This window comes from Brachyistius frenatus, unplaced genomic scaffold (assembly GCF_029030835.1).
Source record: "Brachyistius frenatus isolate BFR_SWC_R1_liver_20210118 unplaced genomic scaffold, ASM2903083v1 Contig_4, whole genome shotgun sequence".
In the NCBI taxonomy this organism is placed as follows: domain Eukaryota; kingdom Metazoa; phylum Chordata; class Actinopteri; family Embiotocidae; genus Brachyistius; species Brachyistius frenatus.
Window position 1 is genome coordinate 5,471,369 of NW_027210603.1, and position 20,234 is coordinate 5,491,602.

At 37.9% G+C, this 20,234-nt stretch overlaps 3 protein-coding genes across 3 annotated transcripts; all 3 read right to left on the reverse strand.

Annotated features, from left to right (window-relative positions):
- Positions 1-2,763: 2,763 nt before the first annotated feature.
- cd8b (cd8 beta) lies at positions 2,764-7,093 on the reverse strand. The gene is made up of 7 exons (XM_069715448.1): positions 6,968-7,093; positions 5,268-5,618; positions 4,272-4,352; positions 3,829-3,918; positions 3,616-3,649; positions 3,411-3,462; positions 2,764-3,329 (listed from the first exon to the last, which is right to left on the reverse strand). The coding sequence occupies exons 1-6, from the start codon at positions 7,020-7,022 to the stop codon at positions 3,444-3,446; spliced, it is 630 nt and encodes a 209-aa protein (XP_069571549.1). The 5' UTR covers positions 7,023-7,093; the 3' UTR covers positions 2,764-3,329; positions 3,411-3,443.
- A 3,703-nt stretch (positions 7,094-10,796) lies between these two features.
- On the reverse strand, positions 10,797-16,863 carry zmat1 (zinc finger matrin-type 1). Its single transcript, XM_069712466.1, has 7 exons — positions 16,725-16,863; positions 14,697-14,839; positions 14,499-14,582; positions 14,060-14,195; positions 13,596-13,883; positions 12,818-12,908; positions 10,797-12,291 (listed from the first exon to the last, which is right to left on the reverse strand). The coding sequence occupies exons 1-7, from the start codon at positions 16,861-16,863 to the stop codon at positions 11,289-11,291; spliced, it is 1,884 nt and encodes a 627-aa protein (XP_069568567.1). The 3' UTR covers positions 10,797-11,288.
- A 372-nt stretch (positions 16,864-17,235) lies between these two features.
- Positions 17,236-18,559, reverse strand: gnrh2 (gonadotropin-releasing hormone 2). The gene is made up of 4 exons (XM_069715463.1): positions 18,471-18,559; positions 17,975-18,111; positions 17,786-17,869; positions 17,236-17,502 (listed from the first exon to the last, which is right to left on the reverse strand). The coding sequence occupies exons 2-4, from the start codon at positions 18,098-18,100 to the stop codon at positions 17,464-17,466; spliced, it is 249 nt and encodes an 82-aa protein (XP_069571564.1). The 5' UTR covers positions 18,101-18,111; positions 18,471-18,559; the 3' UTR covers positions 17,236-17,463.
- Between the last annotated feature and the right edge of the window lie 1,675 nt (positions 18,560-20,234).

Genomic DNA, 20,234 nt, shown 5'->3' on the forward strand with positions numbered 1-20,234 from the left:
CAGGTTTTATATGGAGCTTTTGGAAAATAATTTTAATTAAAATTTTTGGCATTTGCTAAGAAAGCTGAACTCGTTTTTACAAATAAATGTACTTAGGAATTTTATGTTTATATGACTTTTGACTCCTTAACATTTACCCTTTTTTTTATTACAAAAAAACACAAAGTGCTCGAATGTTATTTGGACTGTTACGGTCAACAGACTCTTAAAAATAGTACGCTGCACATGTTGAAAACTACCAGTTGCTATGTATGCATTCCTATTACAAAATATGGAACTATTGTTGCTGCAGATATTGATATCCTAAAAGAAGTCACATTATTTGAATGTTGAGGCTTTGTCATTTCAAAGAATATTTTGTCAAATCCAGTTCAGAGTAGGCTAAAATTGAGGCAGAAATTTCCTACAAAACATATTAACCTACATAATGTGACAAATGTGACATTCATGAATATGTGACCTGTAACTGAACGTGACCTGTTGCACCATGCAGTATACTGTCTATAGATTTCACAACAAACACCTGAGTGTTCCACATTGTTGCTTCATTTGTTCACATATTTGATATCAGACATCTCTATCATTTATGGCTGCATCAATATTATGCTTGTTAGAAAACTGCTGCATTTTACAGAACTGATCATTGACATTCAGCCTGCTGTGTATCTTTAATATATTTTATTTTAACTCATCAACATGTATATACAGTAATATCTCTTGGAGGAAAAGCACAGGAGAAATTTGTGTTTTTCAATGTCTCACAATTTAAATATAAACAGATTATTATTATTATATAAAATACACCTATCAGTTCATCATGTTAGACACTATTTCATTACACTTCATTAAGACACTTCTTTTTTTATAAGGTGTACGTAATATATAACAGAAATTTAAAAAAAGGCTTACAATGCTATGTATTAGCATTCAGTTCACCTTGTACCATATTGTTTTTTATATTTCTGATTGTATTCATCTGAACTTCATATTCATGTTCAATATATTACAGCTAACACTAAGACGAAATATAATGAATGTATGGTGTATTTATTACATTTAAAACTTTTAAACATACGAACAACACTAATAAAAACATACAGACCTTTTTAGCTTAAAATTCTAAAAGCTAATGTAGTTTGACTATAATAATATCAGTGTTATAAGGTATTGTTTGTCATATACTTGTATTTCAAAATGACAGAGTAAAGTGTTTTAAATATCCTTTTTTTTTTTTTTTTTAACAGAAATCAGCATCAGAAATCAATTCTCTGTGACTGATGGTGAATTTACTGCTGCCATCTGCATTTGTTCATTTCCTGGAACCGATGAAGGCGAATCTATGATTTCTTCAAACATCTACAAGGATAAAATCATACTGTACATGCTGTTTACCAATTTATCAGGTACATGTAGCTTAGCAGTCCACTACAGCTGACCTGTAATAAATTCTACATGCATAAAGGTTATGTTATGTATTATTGCCTGTCTTGGGTTGAATTATTTTATACTGAGAGGCATTTCAACCATTTGGGTCAATGGATGTAGCTGTTCTTATTAAACTGGCAGCTGCATGTAATTTTGGTCTAGTTTGCTTTGACTGATTATGTGGAGTTGGTTTTGTTTTGTGAAATTAACTTCTCCACTCTACAGCAGGAATTCACCAAATGTGTTCCCTTATTGCTCCTATAAATTACTATGATAGTAATTTATGATTTACAAATTAATATTATAGTATTAATAATACATATCCTCCCTTGCTCCAAACACAAACACACACACATATGCATGTATAAGTTAATAATCATGTGCGCTGTGTTTAAAAGCATTTGGTCATTGACTTGTACTCTGCTGTATTATATCCAATAAAACCCAAGACTGAAACAAGAGTCTTTAGATGTTCATTTCATTTTATATATATATATATATATTTTTTTAAACTATGTCATATGTTAAAAACTGTACGCGCGCTCTGTCTTCGTGTGTCTGTCAGTGCTTGTGGTTCGGTCTGTGGTATTTTTGCGGTCTTTTTGTTTCGGAGACGAGATGAAGAGCTCAAAGCTGAGCGAAGCGATAGCATCTCAGTGAACAAGGCTCTGTCTCCTCTGTCTCCTGCACACAGGAAAGAGCCGCGCACACTCCCTGAGACCCGAACAACCGATAACTCCATCGCGTCTTTGCACTCTTCGATCAAACAGGTGTGAGTGTGTGTTGTTTGTTTGTGTGTTTGTGTGTGTGCGTGCGTGTGCGTTTGAGAGAGACAGAGAGAGTGAGACGGCAAGAGACACACTTTGCTATAAAATGACTTCGTAACCTGAAATTTAAGATTGGAATAGCGACGCTTTTTGACAAATACTGAAGGCAGTTCGACAGAAACTGGATGTGATGCAAGTTTACACATCAAAAGTCAAGTAAGAAACCAAACCCCGTCACTCACCTACTCAACTTCCGCCAAACACGATATTGACAATGGAAGTACAACACCCACTTCCAAACCTTTCTTTCTCCTCTACCTACACATGCAGAGAAATCTTTACAACACAGCAAAAGTGTTGAAATATGGCACATCTTAGAAATCTTCAATACACAAGTCATGACTGTCATTGGAAACATAGAGAGCTTGGCCTCAGTTATACCTGTATTATTCCTGCTACTGCAAAAGTGACTCTGACTATTAGTAATCTTTAGGTAAGCCTGTCTTTTGACACTCATCTTTATGTAGAAGAACTAATACGTTATCTGTAATCACTGTAAATGTTTGGAAATACAACATTTTATTGATAGAATTAGTCTCACAGAAAAACCAACGTGAAGGTGCTTCTTTTCACCCCGATAGATGTGTAAACTACAATCTGTGAAAGACAAAAACACACAGGAAAGACAAAAAAAATGCAGAAAATGAGCAAAGACTGTATTTCAATCTAGCTGTTCTGTGAATTCAGGGTCAACGAACACATTTGTATCACAAGATGGCTTAAAAAAACATGTTTTGTAATGACTTATTAAAAATCTAAATAAGTTGCACACCCAGTGAATGCTGAATTGAAAAAGCACCTTGATAAATGATGATAAAAATCTGCATACAGGGACAAATTAAAAATATTTCAGCTGAACTCAGCGGCGCTCTGTCTTAGAAAAGACACTACAAAATCGGTCAATATCTCACAATATGTTACATGGCTGCTGCTGCTGAAAATATAAAAATCTCCTCTGGCTGAGGGCACATGTCACGCAAAAAAAACATGACATCTTGTTAGCAGAGTTGATCTTCAGGGTGAGTCACGTCCTTCACGCTCCGCTGGACGGACGGCTCAACTGAAGCACTTCAGCCACTGCAATCACACAGGCAAGTTTTATAAACTTCAATTAACTTTTAATAATCATACATCATATTTCATGCATCAGGTACATACTTGAAGTCTGATGTAAGCTGCAGATGCAGCGCTTCAGGTCATCTGCCTCTTCCTTGAAGAAGAAAAACAAAGATATACATTAAAGTTAGAACATACGGTTGCAGAAGCAAAATTACAACTGGATCAAAATCAAGGTTTACTTCTTATTGTACATAAAACACACACGAACAACAGTGATATTCACTATCTGTAGTAATGGACTTACTTCACAAAGTGGTGGCGACATTTTTTGGGTAGCCCTGTGAGCAAAAGAAAAGACATCAGAGAAACAATAAAACCTTTTATTTTTAAACCCAAACTTTTAAACTGCTTGTGAGGATAATCTGCTGCATCGCTGGGCATAAATCTCTGCAAACACGATACTTTTTCCCCACTCCACTTCACATTATTTTGCACATCTAACGGGAACACTGCTCACGGCTGAAGTAGTACAGTGTGCAGACGAGAGTGAGCGCCAAGGCTGCAAGAAGTCCAACCAAGGGCCACAGGACCATGTAGCCGCAGCCATCTGGAGCAAAACATATATACAGAACAGGATTTCATTACAGCTTCTTTCATCATAATTATGTGATATAAATAGAAATACATCTAAAAATATATATGATATATGTAAAAACAAATCATTAGAGCATTGCGTCTTATAGCAGTCTGTTTTCACGTTGTTTATTCTATTGCATTTACATCATTTCAATCTGGTACAGGGCAGAAGATTTACACCTGTAACAATATACATATTCATAGAGCAAAGTGCTGAAACAAATTTGTACCCAGCAGAATATCAGACAAATTACACACTGCAGCAAAAAAAAACAACAAACAGCATACGCTATTATTCTTTGATGGAAACTCTCAATAACGTACCCCGATTGTTCCGAGAGCAGCGACAGACTGACTTGACCGGTGCTGTAGGTTTGGTCTTGGGAGGTGGTGTTGGAGGGGTCACTGTCAGATAAGAACCAAAGAACCATGAAGACAAGTGACAAATAGCAGTGAAGCAAGAACATAAATTTTGTTTTTTCAACCTGTCCTTAATATTAAATTGTTAAAGACGGTAAGAAATAGTTCTGACCAGAATCTTATTGATAGATTTAGTCTGTAGATACATGATGTGTGCTGTTAGTCTGCATGTGACTCTCCAGTAGTCCATTAAGCCAGCGGACAGTTCTTCTGCCAGTTTTTCTCTTTTGTAGATCAAACACATTTTGTTTTCGTACATGACTTCGAATCTTTTTCCTATTAATTTACTCGTTAAATTGTCACTTGTAGATTGGAAGCACCGGCCGGTCAAAAATGAGTCCTGAGCCACAATTCAAAGTAACATTGAAACTAGAATATTTCTCATGCATACCTCTTCACCTGTACACATCTCTCAAAAAAAAAAGCAACAACAGCGGTCACTGTGTTGAATGCTCCTGATGTTGTCTGGAGAGTCCACTAACTCTATGTGCTTGTATTGATCCGGCACACCCAGGTGAGCAAGACAAACTACAGGAAGCTCGAAAGCAAAGACTTTGGTCAGAACGAGAATCTCTGGAGATAATGATAAAGTTTGAGTCCAGTGAGATAATAGTCAAATTTAGATTGTATTGTTTTGATGTGTAAAATTAATATCAATAAATATGTTGAAAGACTAATAAAGAATGTAGCATTACACTGTAGGAAACACAAGAAGAGACGGGGACAAGCGGCAAAGTTCTGTGGACGAACTCAAACTGGGTGCACTGCAGTTGCATGGCTTGTTGTAGGATATACTTATTTGAAGTCACAATCTTCTTTGTACATCGTTTGTATTGAATGAAATGGCATTATATAGCAGATTTAAATGCCAGCCAGCACTTGAGATTTGAGCATACAAACCTCCCGGTCGAAGACGAGTCCCAGGCCTCCATATCTCTGTGTTGCTCCTGTCCTTTAGGACACAAGAATAAATCCCTGCGTCCGCTTCTGTCACACCGATGATGCGAAGCACAAAAGATGCAGCACCCCTCTTGCTGAATTTAAACCGTGTCTTATTCGCAGACTTATAGATGACACGGTTCAGGGTGTTGGACTTGGCAAGAAATGTTACCGTGCCTTTGTGGGGAATAGTGAGGAACCAGTAGACATGGTCACAGGAGAAGTTACTACATTCACAGTCAATAGTCTCATTACTGGAGATCACAGGATAACGATCTTTGACGGTTTCTTGTATCAGGATCTGGCTTGAACCTAGGAGTGGAAATAAAGGGAAGTTTGAGATCTACAAAACAAACTTGTAGCAAATTGAACAACATCTACAGTCTAGTACATTAGATCAGGGTCATATATATTATTGGGGCTCTGAAACAAGTTATAGCCAAACTTTCTCAAAATGGGTCACTGAGTCTTGTTTTAATGTCTGAAGTCAACTTGTCCGTCACTTGGTGTTTAGAAAGGTTTGAAGAAAAGCCCACAGAAATCATGCGTGGTCGCTCTAACAAAATTAAGAGTAATTGTAATGTAAAATACACAAATAATCATACTTCAAGCAAAGCGGAAGAGATTAAAACTGCAACTGGGACTATGGAGATACAACTATCATCAAAAGTGCTGCAAGTTTCTTGCTTTTTATTTGTTTATTGTCTTTTTAACTTCTTATAACCAAGTCTATCGGAGTACTTTAACTCTGTTTGATGACATGCCAAAGTATGTTGGAAACCGCCGTTGTGTTTAAAAGTGATATAGCCGAACTATGAAGAAATCTCCTCTCGGCCTCTAAAGTGCAAACTCTGCACATTTCTAAGACAGACTGATTTAGCAATGATGTGTATTTCAGGGATGTCTTCATTGGAGGAGTTTTTTTGATCTAGTTTTAGAATCATCTCTGATGCCTATGTTGTGTGTTCTCACGTCAGGTAAACGGGCACATACCTGTCGCAATCGTTCGTGTTATGAAATAACTAAAGGTAAACGGCATTTCAAAGAAAAGTCTGTGTGAAAGGTAAAACTCACTGGTACTTTGGTTTGTTGAAAGATCTTGTCGTTTGTACTAAAATGTACAAATTGCACAAACTGCATGACATTCAAGAATGCGACAAACTGATTTTAATCTATATCCAATGAGTTGCATTAGAAAGTACAAATACAATTCATTTGGATGCCTCGATAGAGCTACAATATAAAAAAAACATGCAAATATAAAACACAATGATGAAGACCTACCGCAGAGCACAAACACGTTGGACATTTTTACCCTTATAATTTATCATCACAAGTAAAGGGCTGATTGTACATATCCCATCAATTGATCTGGTGACATAACAGTATCAGTAATGTGTATTAGTACAACTGTAGGATGACAAAATGAACAAACCAACTAAATGACACTGTGTTGTGCTCGGTCTATTTAAAAAACACATTTGAACTTTTTGGCACAAACTACGGCTGATATTGTATTTAATGAACACAAACATAATCCAAGTTAAATTTCAGACAAACAACAGTTGACGACACATCCCTCGCTACAGGCCCCCGGCCGAGTTATGATGTCGAGAACGCTGAAGGTTTACAAAGCATCAAAGAAAACGTAATGGTCTTACCCTGAGTCCAAAACGACACTGTCAGCAGTGTCCATGCCAGTAGCAGCGGGATCATTTTGTCAGGCCTCCAGTGAGTGTGTGTCTGTCTGTGTACCCGTGTGTGTATCTTAAGTGGTCGCCGAAGGAAGGTGCTGACACTTTCTTTTCCTGCTATATATTTGTCAGAGATAATGGGAGGAACTGTAGTGACAGGGCCATGAGTCGTCAAGGCAACACCCCAATGTGACACACACACACACAGGGCCTATGAGATGGGGCCATAAACCAGCCATGCAATTTAAACATAATGCGCGTGCACACACACACACACACACACACACACACACACACACACACACACACACACACACACACACACACACACACACACACACACACACACACACACACACACACACACGCGCTGCTGAATTTTTTTGTTAAACAACTTGAAATGGTTATAAGACGGACAATTGGGACTTAATCGTCCCATTCTCACATTCTCTGTACCTTTAAAATGTCCCCAACAAAATAATGCTTCATCTCAAAGACACGGGCTGTTAAAGATGCAGCTCACCATACAGAGCATTAAGTGTCTGATATTACAGGGATCATGGCAGACAGCTGAGAACATGTGGTGATGTTTCATGAGCTAACATGATACCACATATCCAACAATAACAAAGTTGTATATTCCCAGAGCAGCAATTTGCAGCGCTGTGGTCTCCGCCCAGGTGCATGACCTATAGAGCTCAGCAGAGTCCTACATACGCAGCTTCATGTCTCACTGCAGAGCACAGAAAGAGACTATCAGTTTACAGAGCCAAAACTTTATATTGAAGTATTAACCGGGAACAAAAGATTATTTATACAAACTAAGATCCACAATGCGGTAGACTATTAATAAATGTCCACTGGCGTGTCTATACATTTACTTCAGTTCTGTCTCAACAACTTTTTAAAGTACCGCGTATAAGTGTATTCAGACACACACAAAATAAAATCAAGACAGAACCCAGTGAGGTTTGTGCATGCAATTTTGCAAAACAAATTATATGAATATTTTTACATATCCTCCGCTTAAAGGTATTGACTTCACTTCAGATGGAAAAAAATGTAATAATCCATCCATCCATATCCTCCCTTTTGGGGTCACGGAATAATATAGTTTCCATAACTTGTATTATAAATAAACCGCTCCCTCAGTTTATTCCACTGACAATTATCTATCCCAAAACCATTTCTTTCTTGGGTTTATCTTTAAAGCACAAAGCATTGCCTGTCACTTTTATGCCGATGACACTTAGATATACCTACATCTGAAACCTGACACTACTTCTGCAATTTCTTCAATAAGTCACTTGGTCAATGTCAAAACGTTTCTCTCATAATTTTTAATAAAGATAAAAAAAAATAGATTTTTGTGTTCCACCCCTTTTCGCCAACCAGCTGTGTCACTTGACAACATTCAACATATCTTGGTTTTATGGCACCCTGTAAACCTCATGTAAAGAACCTGGATGTCATTTTTGTATTATTCTTTTTAATTACACTTACAAATTAATTCTGTTGTCAAAGCCAATTTCTTTTCAGTTAAGCGTTTCAGCTGAGCTCGTGCCCCTCCTTTTTTTTTTAAGTTCTTGAAAGGGTACACATCCGTATGAGCACATTTCTTCTATCCTGGCATCTTTATATCAGTCTCCTGTTCAGTAAAGGACACTTTTAAACATTTTATGAGCAGCCCCGTCCCATCTGTCTGACCTGTTGCACCCTCATGTCCCATGATGCTTGCTCGGGTCACAACTGAATGAATCCACGACACTTTGGAACTTCCCCACCAATATTCAGATCTAAACTGAAAAGACATTTATTCTCAATGGTATTTTAAGATTATGCCCAATTATTATTATTATTATTATATTTTTTTATTAACTCGTTTGTGTATATCCTTGTGTTGTTTTGCTTTAATATTGTTCTCAATTTTCTTCAACTTTTGTTTTATTGCATATTATTTTTTGCTGTTTCAAGTCTGTCTGATCTGTTTGAATTCTGTTTGGTATTGTGCAGCACTTTGGTCAACCTATCATGTGTATAAATGAGCTACATAAATAAACTTGACTATACTGTATACCCAAAAGTAATTCATTTATGATGATAAGATGCAGAGTCAAACAGCAAATCTGTACATCTGATTCACTATCTCATAAATGTGGAACAATTGAATGTTGAGTGACAAACAATTAAGGATTGATAAATAAAAAAAAACTTAAAAAAACCCAGCCATTTTAATAATAAATTTAACAATAAATGGATTTAGTTTGTGACATTCAAAGACAGAAGCTGATAAAATACAGTAACGTCTATTCATCGAACCTAAATCTAAACATTGCCATTTATGAGTGGCGGAGACTGACAGACTGCATTAAACACTTTTCCCCACATTAAAAGGTACTACGTCCCATTGACTGGTATTAATTCCGAGTTCTCCAATCTAAAAGAAATAAGGATTAACTGTTTATGAACTGTACACAGAACTCCTTGTTAAACTGATAATTCTCTAAATCATCTAAGTGGCATCTGTGGATTATTGTGTGTCTTTGTGCAAAAGGTTACAGAGAGCGGTCTGGTGGGGGTCTCAAAGTGAGAGGATGTGGGGACCCGAGAGCTCTACGGGGGTCGAAGATTCGAGCGAGACAGGGAACGAGACCACAGGATTCTTTGAAAACAGGAGATCTCAGGGGGCTTCAGAGCATCTCCGCGCATCGCTGAGCGATGAAGCCTTTGTTGGTCTCCGCTTCAACGCTTCAAGTCAAAAGCTGACAAGATGAGAAGCCGTTTACTTCATTTATATCCATACACATATTACAGTACACGTCACAGGTGTTTGGGTCTCATTAACAGCGTCGATATTCAAAGTCAAAACGTCACTTTGAAAGATTTTTTTTTTTTTTTTTATCATGTAGCCTCTACAGCACTGCTGATGTAGAATATATCAGCATTTTTGTCACTTCTCATGATATTGTTTCTTTTCTATCAACATCTAACTTGATCAATAACTTACCTTAAAACACACTCGCTAGCTGTTTCATGTATTCGGTCTTAATATACACTTCTGTTTATGTATTTTTTGACAAATTTATGTTGCACCTGCTTTTTCCAATCTGTCACAATGTCATAATTCATAAGCTTTCTAAACTAGACACTCACATAGCACTTACTGATAATGTTTTACATTGTGGTCCACAAGCAAACCAAATACGTCACAGAACTATAACCAAGGAGCTTGTTGTACCAAAAGGATTAAACAGAAGCTCAACCAGTCAACGTATTTGGACAGTTTTAGAGACTTAAGGACCAATTTAAAATGACATGTTTGACTGGATCCTTATGAGTGAAGACAATGGTAAGAAATTAGAGAACACATTTCTTTTTCTATTCCAATAGTAGTTGACACTTTGTAATGTTACCTTTTCTTTTAATTTTCCTTTAAGAACAATAGGCCGCTGTTGTTCAGTTCATCACACACTGCCTCTGAACATGAATTCTGTTTTCTTTTTTTAAAGAGCTGTCCTCATTTTAACGCTTTGCACCTGTATGACCCCAAACATTGATGTGCTGTTTGGATGTGCAAACACATCCCTAACACATGAACAAGCACACAGTGCAGACTAAGTAAATCTCTCAGCACTCTCCCATCACAACGCCGCAATGGTGCAAAACGCACACAATTTGTAATATTTTTATATTCAACATACATTAAACCTCTCCATATCTCTACAAGCCTTCTTTCAGCCTTTGCACTCATGAGTGACAGCACACAGCCCCTCAAAAGAAATGGGATGAATAAGCATTCAACATTCATAAGCTTTTATTCGCTTCATCGGTGATCTGAACAAAGCTCAACAGCGCCAACCACAGACTGCTCAAGGGATGGCACTCCTTGGCAGTGGCATACATTTATATTCAAAATAATTTAACTTAATGATGTATTAATAGGTTAAAAGAAATTAAGGATAATTGGATCTCTTTTGCTCTTGATAGAGGAGACCACAATCATAGTGAAAAAAACCCATAGCTGAAACCCCTCCAAAAACACAGAATTGGGGGGAATACATTCATTCCTTACAAATACAAACTGACTAAACATGGCTAGCCAGCTAGCACACACCTATGGAGAATAACACTTCAGGGTTATCAGAGCAGAAAACTTCTTTGTTAGCTGCTAACAAGATGATTCTAATAATTTGAATATACACATTTTTAAAATATATTTGCAATCTCATGATTGTGAAATATTTTTTGAAATGTCAGCAGTTCAGAAGTTCAGCTGGTCCTGCTGAGTTTAACAACCCAGAATGGAGTCGTCCCACAGCTTCTCCTCCTCCGTCCTAGTGTCAACTCTCTCTTTCATTTTTCTTTTCTCTTTCCTGTATCTGGGTTTGGCTGCCTCATCCTGTCCACCCTCCCTCTGCTCAACGTTAACGTCAGCCTGAATATTCAACTCATTCTCTTCTTTATTCTCAGTCGTGTCTTCTGGTTTGAATTTTTCCGTCACTCTTTCTCCTCCGTCCCCTTCAAAGCTCACCTCATGGGATTTTTTGTCTTTTAATCTTCGCTTCCCATCATTTTTGAGCTTTTTTCTCCCCACCCCTGCCACCGACTCTACAGATTTCTCTCTTCTTCTCTCCTCAGAGTCACTATTTCTTTCTCCTCTTCGGTGCTTCCTCCTCCTCCTCCTCTCCTCCTTATCTGACTCCTCATCTCTTCCTCTCCTGCCTCTCTCCCTCCAGGATCTTTTGATCCTCTTCTTTTCTCTGCGCCTATATTCGCTGTCACCGCTCTCACTTGTGCTGCTGCTATCGGAGGAATACGAGGAGGAGTAGGATGATGAGGTCGTATATGAGGAGGAGCTTGACTGTTTTCTTTGTCTCCTTCTCTTTATGGGCCGGTTAGTAAACTGCGGAGGACCTGAGCCTGGGAAGCCTGGCGGAGAGCAGCTGTAGTCCCAGCCCTGGGATGGCCAGGCTGGACCCTGATGTGAAGGACGCCTTGTTTCAGCTGGGTAGTAAGAACCAGGGCGGGACTGATGAGGAGGGTTGGAGGTGGGAGGGGGGTAGGGCATAGGTTTATTCAGTTCTATCATATCCCCCCTGTTTAATCCTTCCCGTTCTTCTTCTCCTTCATCATCTTCGTCCTCGTTTTGTGTATCACCCTGAGGGACTACTTGTTTGGTCTTGGGGGTGAGTCCACGAGCTTTCTGGACCTGAATGTAATCTGCCAATTCATCTGTAAATGTGTTGTAGGGTTTTTGTTGGGATTTGCACAGGTCAATGACCTTCTTCTCCCTGGTCAAGAACATATAAACTGAATTTAATTTGCTATTCAGTAAAGGTCAATTTTGATGTCACGCCAAAGCCCCATTTTTTGTTTCTCAACACAATAGAACAGAAAAACAAACTTCAACAAACCGGTTTCATAATATCACATAGTGCCTGTTTAACTTATCATGTCAAACCGTTTACTTCCTGAACATCCAGCAGACGCAGAGCAATATGACCATCCACTGAGGTTGGATGAGAAATGTAGAGGTTTTTCACAAACTGAAAGTCCTGCACCTTTACTGAGGATGGTTGTGCACATCCTTTATGAAGCAAAAAAAAATGTGCTAAAAGCCAGAAAAATGTGCACAAAGTCATCTTATTCAAGTATATATATATATATATATATATATATAAAAAAAAGTCACTTAATGCCAAAGTTCTGCAGAGTAAAGAAGAAGTCCACTGTAGCAGAGATAATATTTTAAGTAAAGTAAAAATGTAGATGGAATTACGGCCGACAGTGCGTCTGTCAGAAAATGCTTGATCTTACCTGGTCTGGTGTTTGTTTCCCTGCATGTGGGCCTGGTACATCTCCACAGAGTTAAACTGCACGCTACACATGTGACACATCAGGGAGTTGGCTGAAGAAGAGGGAGAAATGGTAGAAATGATTAACTATTGGCTTATAAGCACTCAGATATGACTTCCTCTGGTTTAGTTATTTTTTTTTACAAATGCCTAACTCATCTCCAAGTCTTCTCTACAAAGACTTGCAGCTTACAATTGAAAATAAAAAAATAAAAAGTCATATTAAACCCTTGGGTAACATTCTGAGTGACTGCTTAAAACAGTCCCTAACTCATTGAATACCTGCTGTGTTACGATTTAACATAACTACAATCAGAGTAACTGAATCTGGCCAACATCAGTTTATTGTAACAAGGTTATTAAGCTAACACCAACCTGCTGCCTCTGATGGGGGGAAATCTTCATGCAGTTTCAAATATCAGTGTTGTTTTAGGAAGTTCTTTAGCAAATGTATTTGTGTATTTCACTTTGAATTACTGTGTACTGAAGTGTTGTTGGTATCTTTCTTGATATGTTTATGTGCTGGTTTCCAGCCTTCATACTGTTGCCATCTTTGACAGATTATATTTGTGACCTTAAATCTCAGTTTGATTAAAAGACGTTGACATATAATGTTTTCTTTACATCAAAACTGCCTTTAAAATATGGTAAGACATGATGATTAGATCTTGATTTAGTTCCTGCAGGGTCTGATGCTCTTTGTATCGTTCTCTCTGCTAAAAAGTGGGAGCCTGTGTTACCTTCTTGCTTGTCATCTCCTAGTTCTTTGAGCAGCTCCTGTCTGGCCTGATTCCTCTGGTGCTTGCGTCCATTGTAGTGCTGCAAGGCCATCTGGGGATTGTTGAAGGAAGCAGCACACAGGGCACAGTACTTGTTGGGGTCCTTCAGATCGACCTCTGCGCTTGGGGCAGCTGTGGTGGCTGCAGCATCCAGAACATGCTCCGAATCACCCTCCGGGAACGACTTCTGCTCAGACTTATCGGGATCCTGAGTGTGGCTCGGTAAAGGAAGCACTTCTGTGCGCTTGTCTACAAATGCAATGAGAAATGATCAGATTGAAATCCATGTGTCTTTTCATCTGACATCAAGCAGAACTTGACACACAAAGGTATTATACGGTCAACAGAATTTGCTGTTAATCTGTAAAATAAAGAAAATTCAGCTCACAAAAATACTTTTCATTTTTCACACAACCCACACTTGCCTGGTGGATGGAGACCTTGTTTACGAAGATTTTTTGTATGGATTTTGCCTTCATAGTGTGATCTTGCCACCACGGGGGAACTAAACACCATGTTACACAGCTCACAGAAACGGTCTTTATCTGTGGTCATGGTCCGCTGCAAAGAAAAGAGGCAAAAGACGGGCATGTCAAGAGACAAAAACATATGCTTTCTGACAGTAAACTGAAGAAAATGAAAATGTCTTGGATCATTCAAAGTTCTTCCACATTTCATCTTTAGAACAGGAGATTTCTTCTTTATGCCCCTTATATTCTATTGAGAGGGATATTGTTAGGGACCTGCTGCTATGACTTGGATGCTTAGCATTATGGTTTATGTTCAATCATCTGTGACACTCATTTTTTCATCATTACAGACCCAAGATTGGACCCAAATTAAATTCATTAACTGAGCACTAACCTCGGTTCCTGTCGAGTCTTTATTCATCTTCTCCACTCTTTGTGCCTGCAGGTACACCTTTAGTTTCTGAGCATGTTTCTTTCCCTGCAGTCGGAGGACATGTGAGGCATCATTATAAAGGCTCCAACTTTTTTGAGGTAAAAAAAACAAAAACATGTTGCAGGGTTCCACCACTGGTGCCAGAAAAGCTGCGCACACCTCATAGTGGGACAGCCGCTGAGACTCAAACAGCAGCACAGCCTCGCACACGTGGCAGTAATCGTCAGTGAGGAGACCTTTCAGCAGCTCCTCTTCACTTTTATCTCCTTTGTTGCAGAATAGTGAAGAAAGTGGAAGATTGTCTAAGTGATGAACAAAAAAAAAGGCAATTAAACAATTAGTTTAAATTCATTAGGTAGCTAATTTTGTCCAAAGCAACTCACTCACTGCACACAGAAACCCTGATAAAACCTATAGTATATGATACAAACTTTTATTTTACAGTCTATAAATGAACCTTTGTGCAACAGCTGCACTTCATAATTCTAGCTTTTGCTTTGTAGACTAATGTTGTTTTTTTTCTAGACAAATTTATCTTTCAAAAATGAGAAGCTGCAACATTAAATGTTAATAGGTACAATTTTCATTGTCTGAATGTGATAAATGTGTCAAATAAAATACCATATGACAGACAGCTTCCCCTTCAATACAAACTACCACAGTAACTTCATGTACTTGTAATTTTCATGCTATCTCAATTACAACATGCACCACCCACTTTAGACCAAATTTGAATTAAAAAAATAGCATTCCCTATATAACAATTTATTGATCATTTATCAAAATTATTCTTTAGAAAAATGGTAAACAAAGGGGTTCCATTTTTCTTTAGATCTTGTAAACTGCTGAAATGCCTTAAAAATTCCCACTTCAATTTTATCACTCCACACCAGCTTCCATCAGTTGTATATAGCACACATCTAGACACTTGCCGCATGTATTGTACACCAACTGAGAACATTTTAATTTCATTCTGAACTACCTCCATACAGCTTTTTCATCTTCTGCCATGGCAGATAAATATGCTTTCATAACTGGTGGCGAGTAAGAATGTGTTACTGCAGCGGACATGATCACTATTTTACTCCACACAAACTACCTTGTCATATTAACGTGAGTTTAAAATATATCAGTTACCTTATTTAAACTTCAAAGTTGTGCTCTTGCAGAGATTTATGTTGAAAAATGATCATTTACCACATAATAAAAAAAAAATGTACTACATCAATAAATACTGCAAATGATCAAGACAAAGAAAATATGGTCATCAAGGACAAAGGTGTCCATGCAGGAAGTATACACTAAAAAGAAAAATGTGAAATATAAAGAGCTTAAATTAATTAAAGATTGCCTTAAGTCAAATATATGCACATTTTGATACTGACCGAAGTATTCATGTCGGCTGAGACAGTTCAAATATTGTACTTACCAAAAGATAGTCACAGTAGACAGAAATTGTAGGTATGTGTACAATGTTAGAATTAGGACAAATATTTTCTGTTCACGCCTTTTTTGTTTTATTTTACTGGTAAACGAGGCCACCACGGAGACGCTATTAACCTCAGACTGAGCGCCACCTCAGCTGGTCTGGGATCCTTCAACATCACAACCAACCTGAGAACCGACTTCTTCTTTTTTTTCTTTTCTTTTTTTTTAATACAACTACATTTTTACTTTGTCAAATTTGCTTCACTGTGAACTCACAGTCACATGTCTTGACGAGGATACCATTAAATGCCAGAAAGGATTAGAAAAATAAATAAATAAAAAAAAAATAGTGTCAAGTTAGTAAACAGCACCAAGTTGTTTGTTGGCCTCCGCCACCAGCTGTTCGTTGCCCAACCAGCTAACCTGAACCACCGCTGTGAGGCTGTTTCGGTCCGCAGACACCAGCTCACGTTATAAACTTCGGAGCTAGGACAACGATTCATCTAATTTTGTATGTTTTCACGATCCGGCTGGGCTAAGGGTAAAAGGGAGCTTTGTTGGGCAATACTTTTCAATACTTTTCACGAGTCCTGTATAATAAAAACCCTTCACGTTGCAGCTAAGGTTAGCAGACTTAGCTAAGGAGCTAACTAGCTCCCTGGGTTGATGAGCTGGCTAGCCGTTTAGCTAAAAAGCTAACGTTGGTTCGGCAGGTAGGGCGCCATACGGCGGAATTTTCACGTTCTAGACACAACTCACCTTCAACCTGGGTACTATCTAATTTAGTGTTTATTACTTTGTCAGCATCTGTGACAGAAGCCGCGTTAGGGGTACTGGTAGTGTTATTTTGAGCGTCTGACTCCGCAGTGAGCAGAGTACAGACTCTCGTATCGTCCATCTTTTTCCCTAGCTGATTTGGTGCATGCGCAGTGACGCCGTAGTATTAATGGTGTTTGCTTTGAGGGAAGACTCAAAGATGTCATGTTTTAATATTTTATATTCATTGAACTGAAGATAATTTTATGGAGAAAAACATGTATCCTAACTACATTCAGACAATTAAACATGGTTTTGGTAGAATTGACCTGGAAACATTTTTGCTCGTTGAACAGTCCGGCTTATTTTTCTTTTGAATTTTGGTCAAAACGCCTTTTTTTTTTTTTACTATCCTTGTGAGCCATCACAATGAGCAAGTAGGAAAGGGACCCTGAGGACTTTATGACTACTTCTGAAACTTCAAAGCATTATACCTTTTTTATTATAGGCTACATTTCACACCACTTTTGAAAATAAACAATAAAAAAAAAAAAATTAAAAAAAAAGTTAATATCAAAATAGATACTTTATTCCAAGACATTATCATTTCCACAATTTTTTTTTTTGCCACAGGGAAAAACAATACAATGTTAGAAAACAAATTTACTGACAAATATAACAAATTACAACATCAGAGAATCACAGAATCATGTCAAGAAAAAGACAAGAGAAGGGGAAGTGGTCACTTTCTCTTCTGGAGCTCTCTGGCTAAGGCATTCAACTGTGAAAAAGAGTTATTTAGTATAACATTAGACTTAGATACACTTAATAATATGACCAGGATATGTGGCACATTCATTATCAGGGAGGCATCTGTGTGAAAAACATCGGACCTTCACTAAAGATTCAAATTTGGAGGACTTTGTTAATTTAAAAAAATATATAATCTCTATATATCTATATTCAAAACAGAGTTATATAGATGTGATAATTAAAATAAATTCTATTGACATTCCAGTGATTACAGCATCAAACAGCTTTAGACAGTCTCTTAGTTTACTTACAAGAATGTTTCTCAGGATACTCCTCCTCTGGGGTCTCAAATAGCTGCATTCCCCTGCCTCACACAGCTTAATCTCCTCTGAAATCTGAGAAACAGAGAGAGCAGGTTCAGAATATGAGAAAAGGGTCATTCTCAACAAAAACTGCCCAGTGAATGACCAAATGGTGCAAACTCGAACACTGCTCCTTACCTCTGATGTGCCAAAGGAGTCCAGCTCCCTCTTGCCTCCGGGGTACCAACCATGGGACCAGTGCTGAGCGTAGGACAGGTGAGCCCCCACGCAGAGAAGCAGCAAAACCAGCCCAGATACACTCATGATATTCCCACCTAAAAGCAAGGATGGAAAGTTAATTAGCTCTGACTGCAGGAGGCTATTCTTTCAAGTTTAAACACATTTTGAAAAGGCCTCCTTGAGTTTGGTTTTCCTGTAATAATGACTACAATCTCAAGACACACTGGCTGTGACACAATAATACTGTGAGCTTTCATATTTTGACTGAAATACATTTTTCTTTTTATTCTCTAATTTCTTTGTTCAATAATTATAGTTAAAAGATACACAACTTGCTCAGGCCAAATTGTAAACTACTGAACAATGCTCTTTTTGAAATTTTCAACCTTAAATCAAATTAAGCGAAGACACTTGCTTTAAAGCTCTATGTAGAAGTGCAATTAAGTTTCCTTACCTCAGTCTCAGCTCTCACAGCTTTATCAGAACAGGCGTCCCTTGATGTCCCTGCAAAAGCTCACCCGTCTCGTTCTTAAGTTGATCTGGTGCTAACGTTATTTGACAGTTTCACTCCCTCTTTCTCCTCCTCAATATAAGCACCACTCTAAAAGCCCACCCTCCCAATACACAGCTTCACCATCCTCCTTTTTGCACCCTTCCCATTTTGACCCCTTTGGTCCCTCTATTCCAAGGGGTGAAATGAATGGTCCCAGGGGACCGGAGGTGCTGAGGACCTGATCACCTCCAATTATCACCTATAAAAAGCACTGACACCCCTTTGATGTTCATCATCTATATCCACTTCCGAATTCTGCTACGATTGATGAATAATATATTGAGCTCATTAAATAAACTAATATAGTGACATCCAGGTCAATTTGCCTTCATTTCTGGGCCCTGTCTGAAATTACTCTTTTAGAGCATTTAAACATACCGTATTTCTGAGATCAAACTACATTACATGTGTTCTTGACAGTAGGTAAAACCCAATAACTCTCACTTCCCATTTGTTGCACCTGTTTTGACCACAGTGACCCATCACACATCCTCCCTCCCTCCTCCCCACCGACCCCTCAGTCAGGGGAGACTCAGGGTCAACTGATGACAAGCGGAACAAACACATTGAATTTCTTACCAGGCCACTGACGACGTCACTCTCAATTAGAGGAGTAAAGGTATTGAGAGTTTTAAATCCAGGCATTTTTTACTCAGTCACTGACCGTGCGACATGTTGCAAGTGACTCAGTTGATCTGCCACTTCTAATCCTGTAACAATCTACAGAAGTTGACCCTCCCGTTGTCCTAGGGTCAAAATGACCCACAGCTGTGTTCAACCAAGTTCTATTTTATTTTTATATTTTTATTTTTATAGGAGGCTGTGAGGGTTTCTTTAAAGAAACCCAGTGATCCGAAAAAAATATAAAAAGAAAATAGAACTTGGTTGAACACAGCTGTGGGTCATTTTGACCCAAGGACAACGGGAGGGTTAAGATACTTATCTGACCCAAATTAACATGTAAATGATCTTTCATTTAAAATAAAAAATAAAAAAATTGATTATGGACTCAGTGGTCCAGGTTTATTTTCTATTGCAGTTCAAACTATAATGTGTTCAAACTAAATTCAAATGTCAGACATCTAAATAAAACTTACATATCCTGCACAAATCAAAATTAAAAAGCAAAAACATATCTTGAATCTGATTAAGCTCACTTTATTTCAAGTGTATTCACTGGTGTGAATCTAGCTGGTATGGAAATCAAATTACGCCCGTCTCTATCTAGACCTGTACAGAAAGCACTTGATAGTAAATGTTGGTCACTAAGTAGTGTATTAACACATGAACGAAAGCTTGGAACTATAAACTAGTTCTGAAAGGCCATAAACTGGCTCTTATATCCCTTCTGTCTCCTGAATTCAATTCAAATCAATTTTATTTATATTGCACCAAATCACAACACAGGTTATTTCATGCCATATTAAATGTCCAGTTCTGTATATTGTTTGTAATGCAGACTTTGTTTTAACATTTTAAGAGTGGCACTCAGAGATGGTCCTGATGGCATCATCTGTGCTGTTTTTGTCATTCTTTTTACACAAACAATTCAACAGAAAATATTTCACAGACTAATAACTGACATGTGCAAAAAGCACATTCATGTTTGATTGAGGATGAAGGGTTGAACAGTGATTGAAAACCCTTCAAGAACAACACTCAACG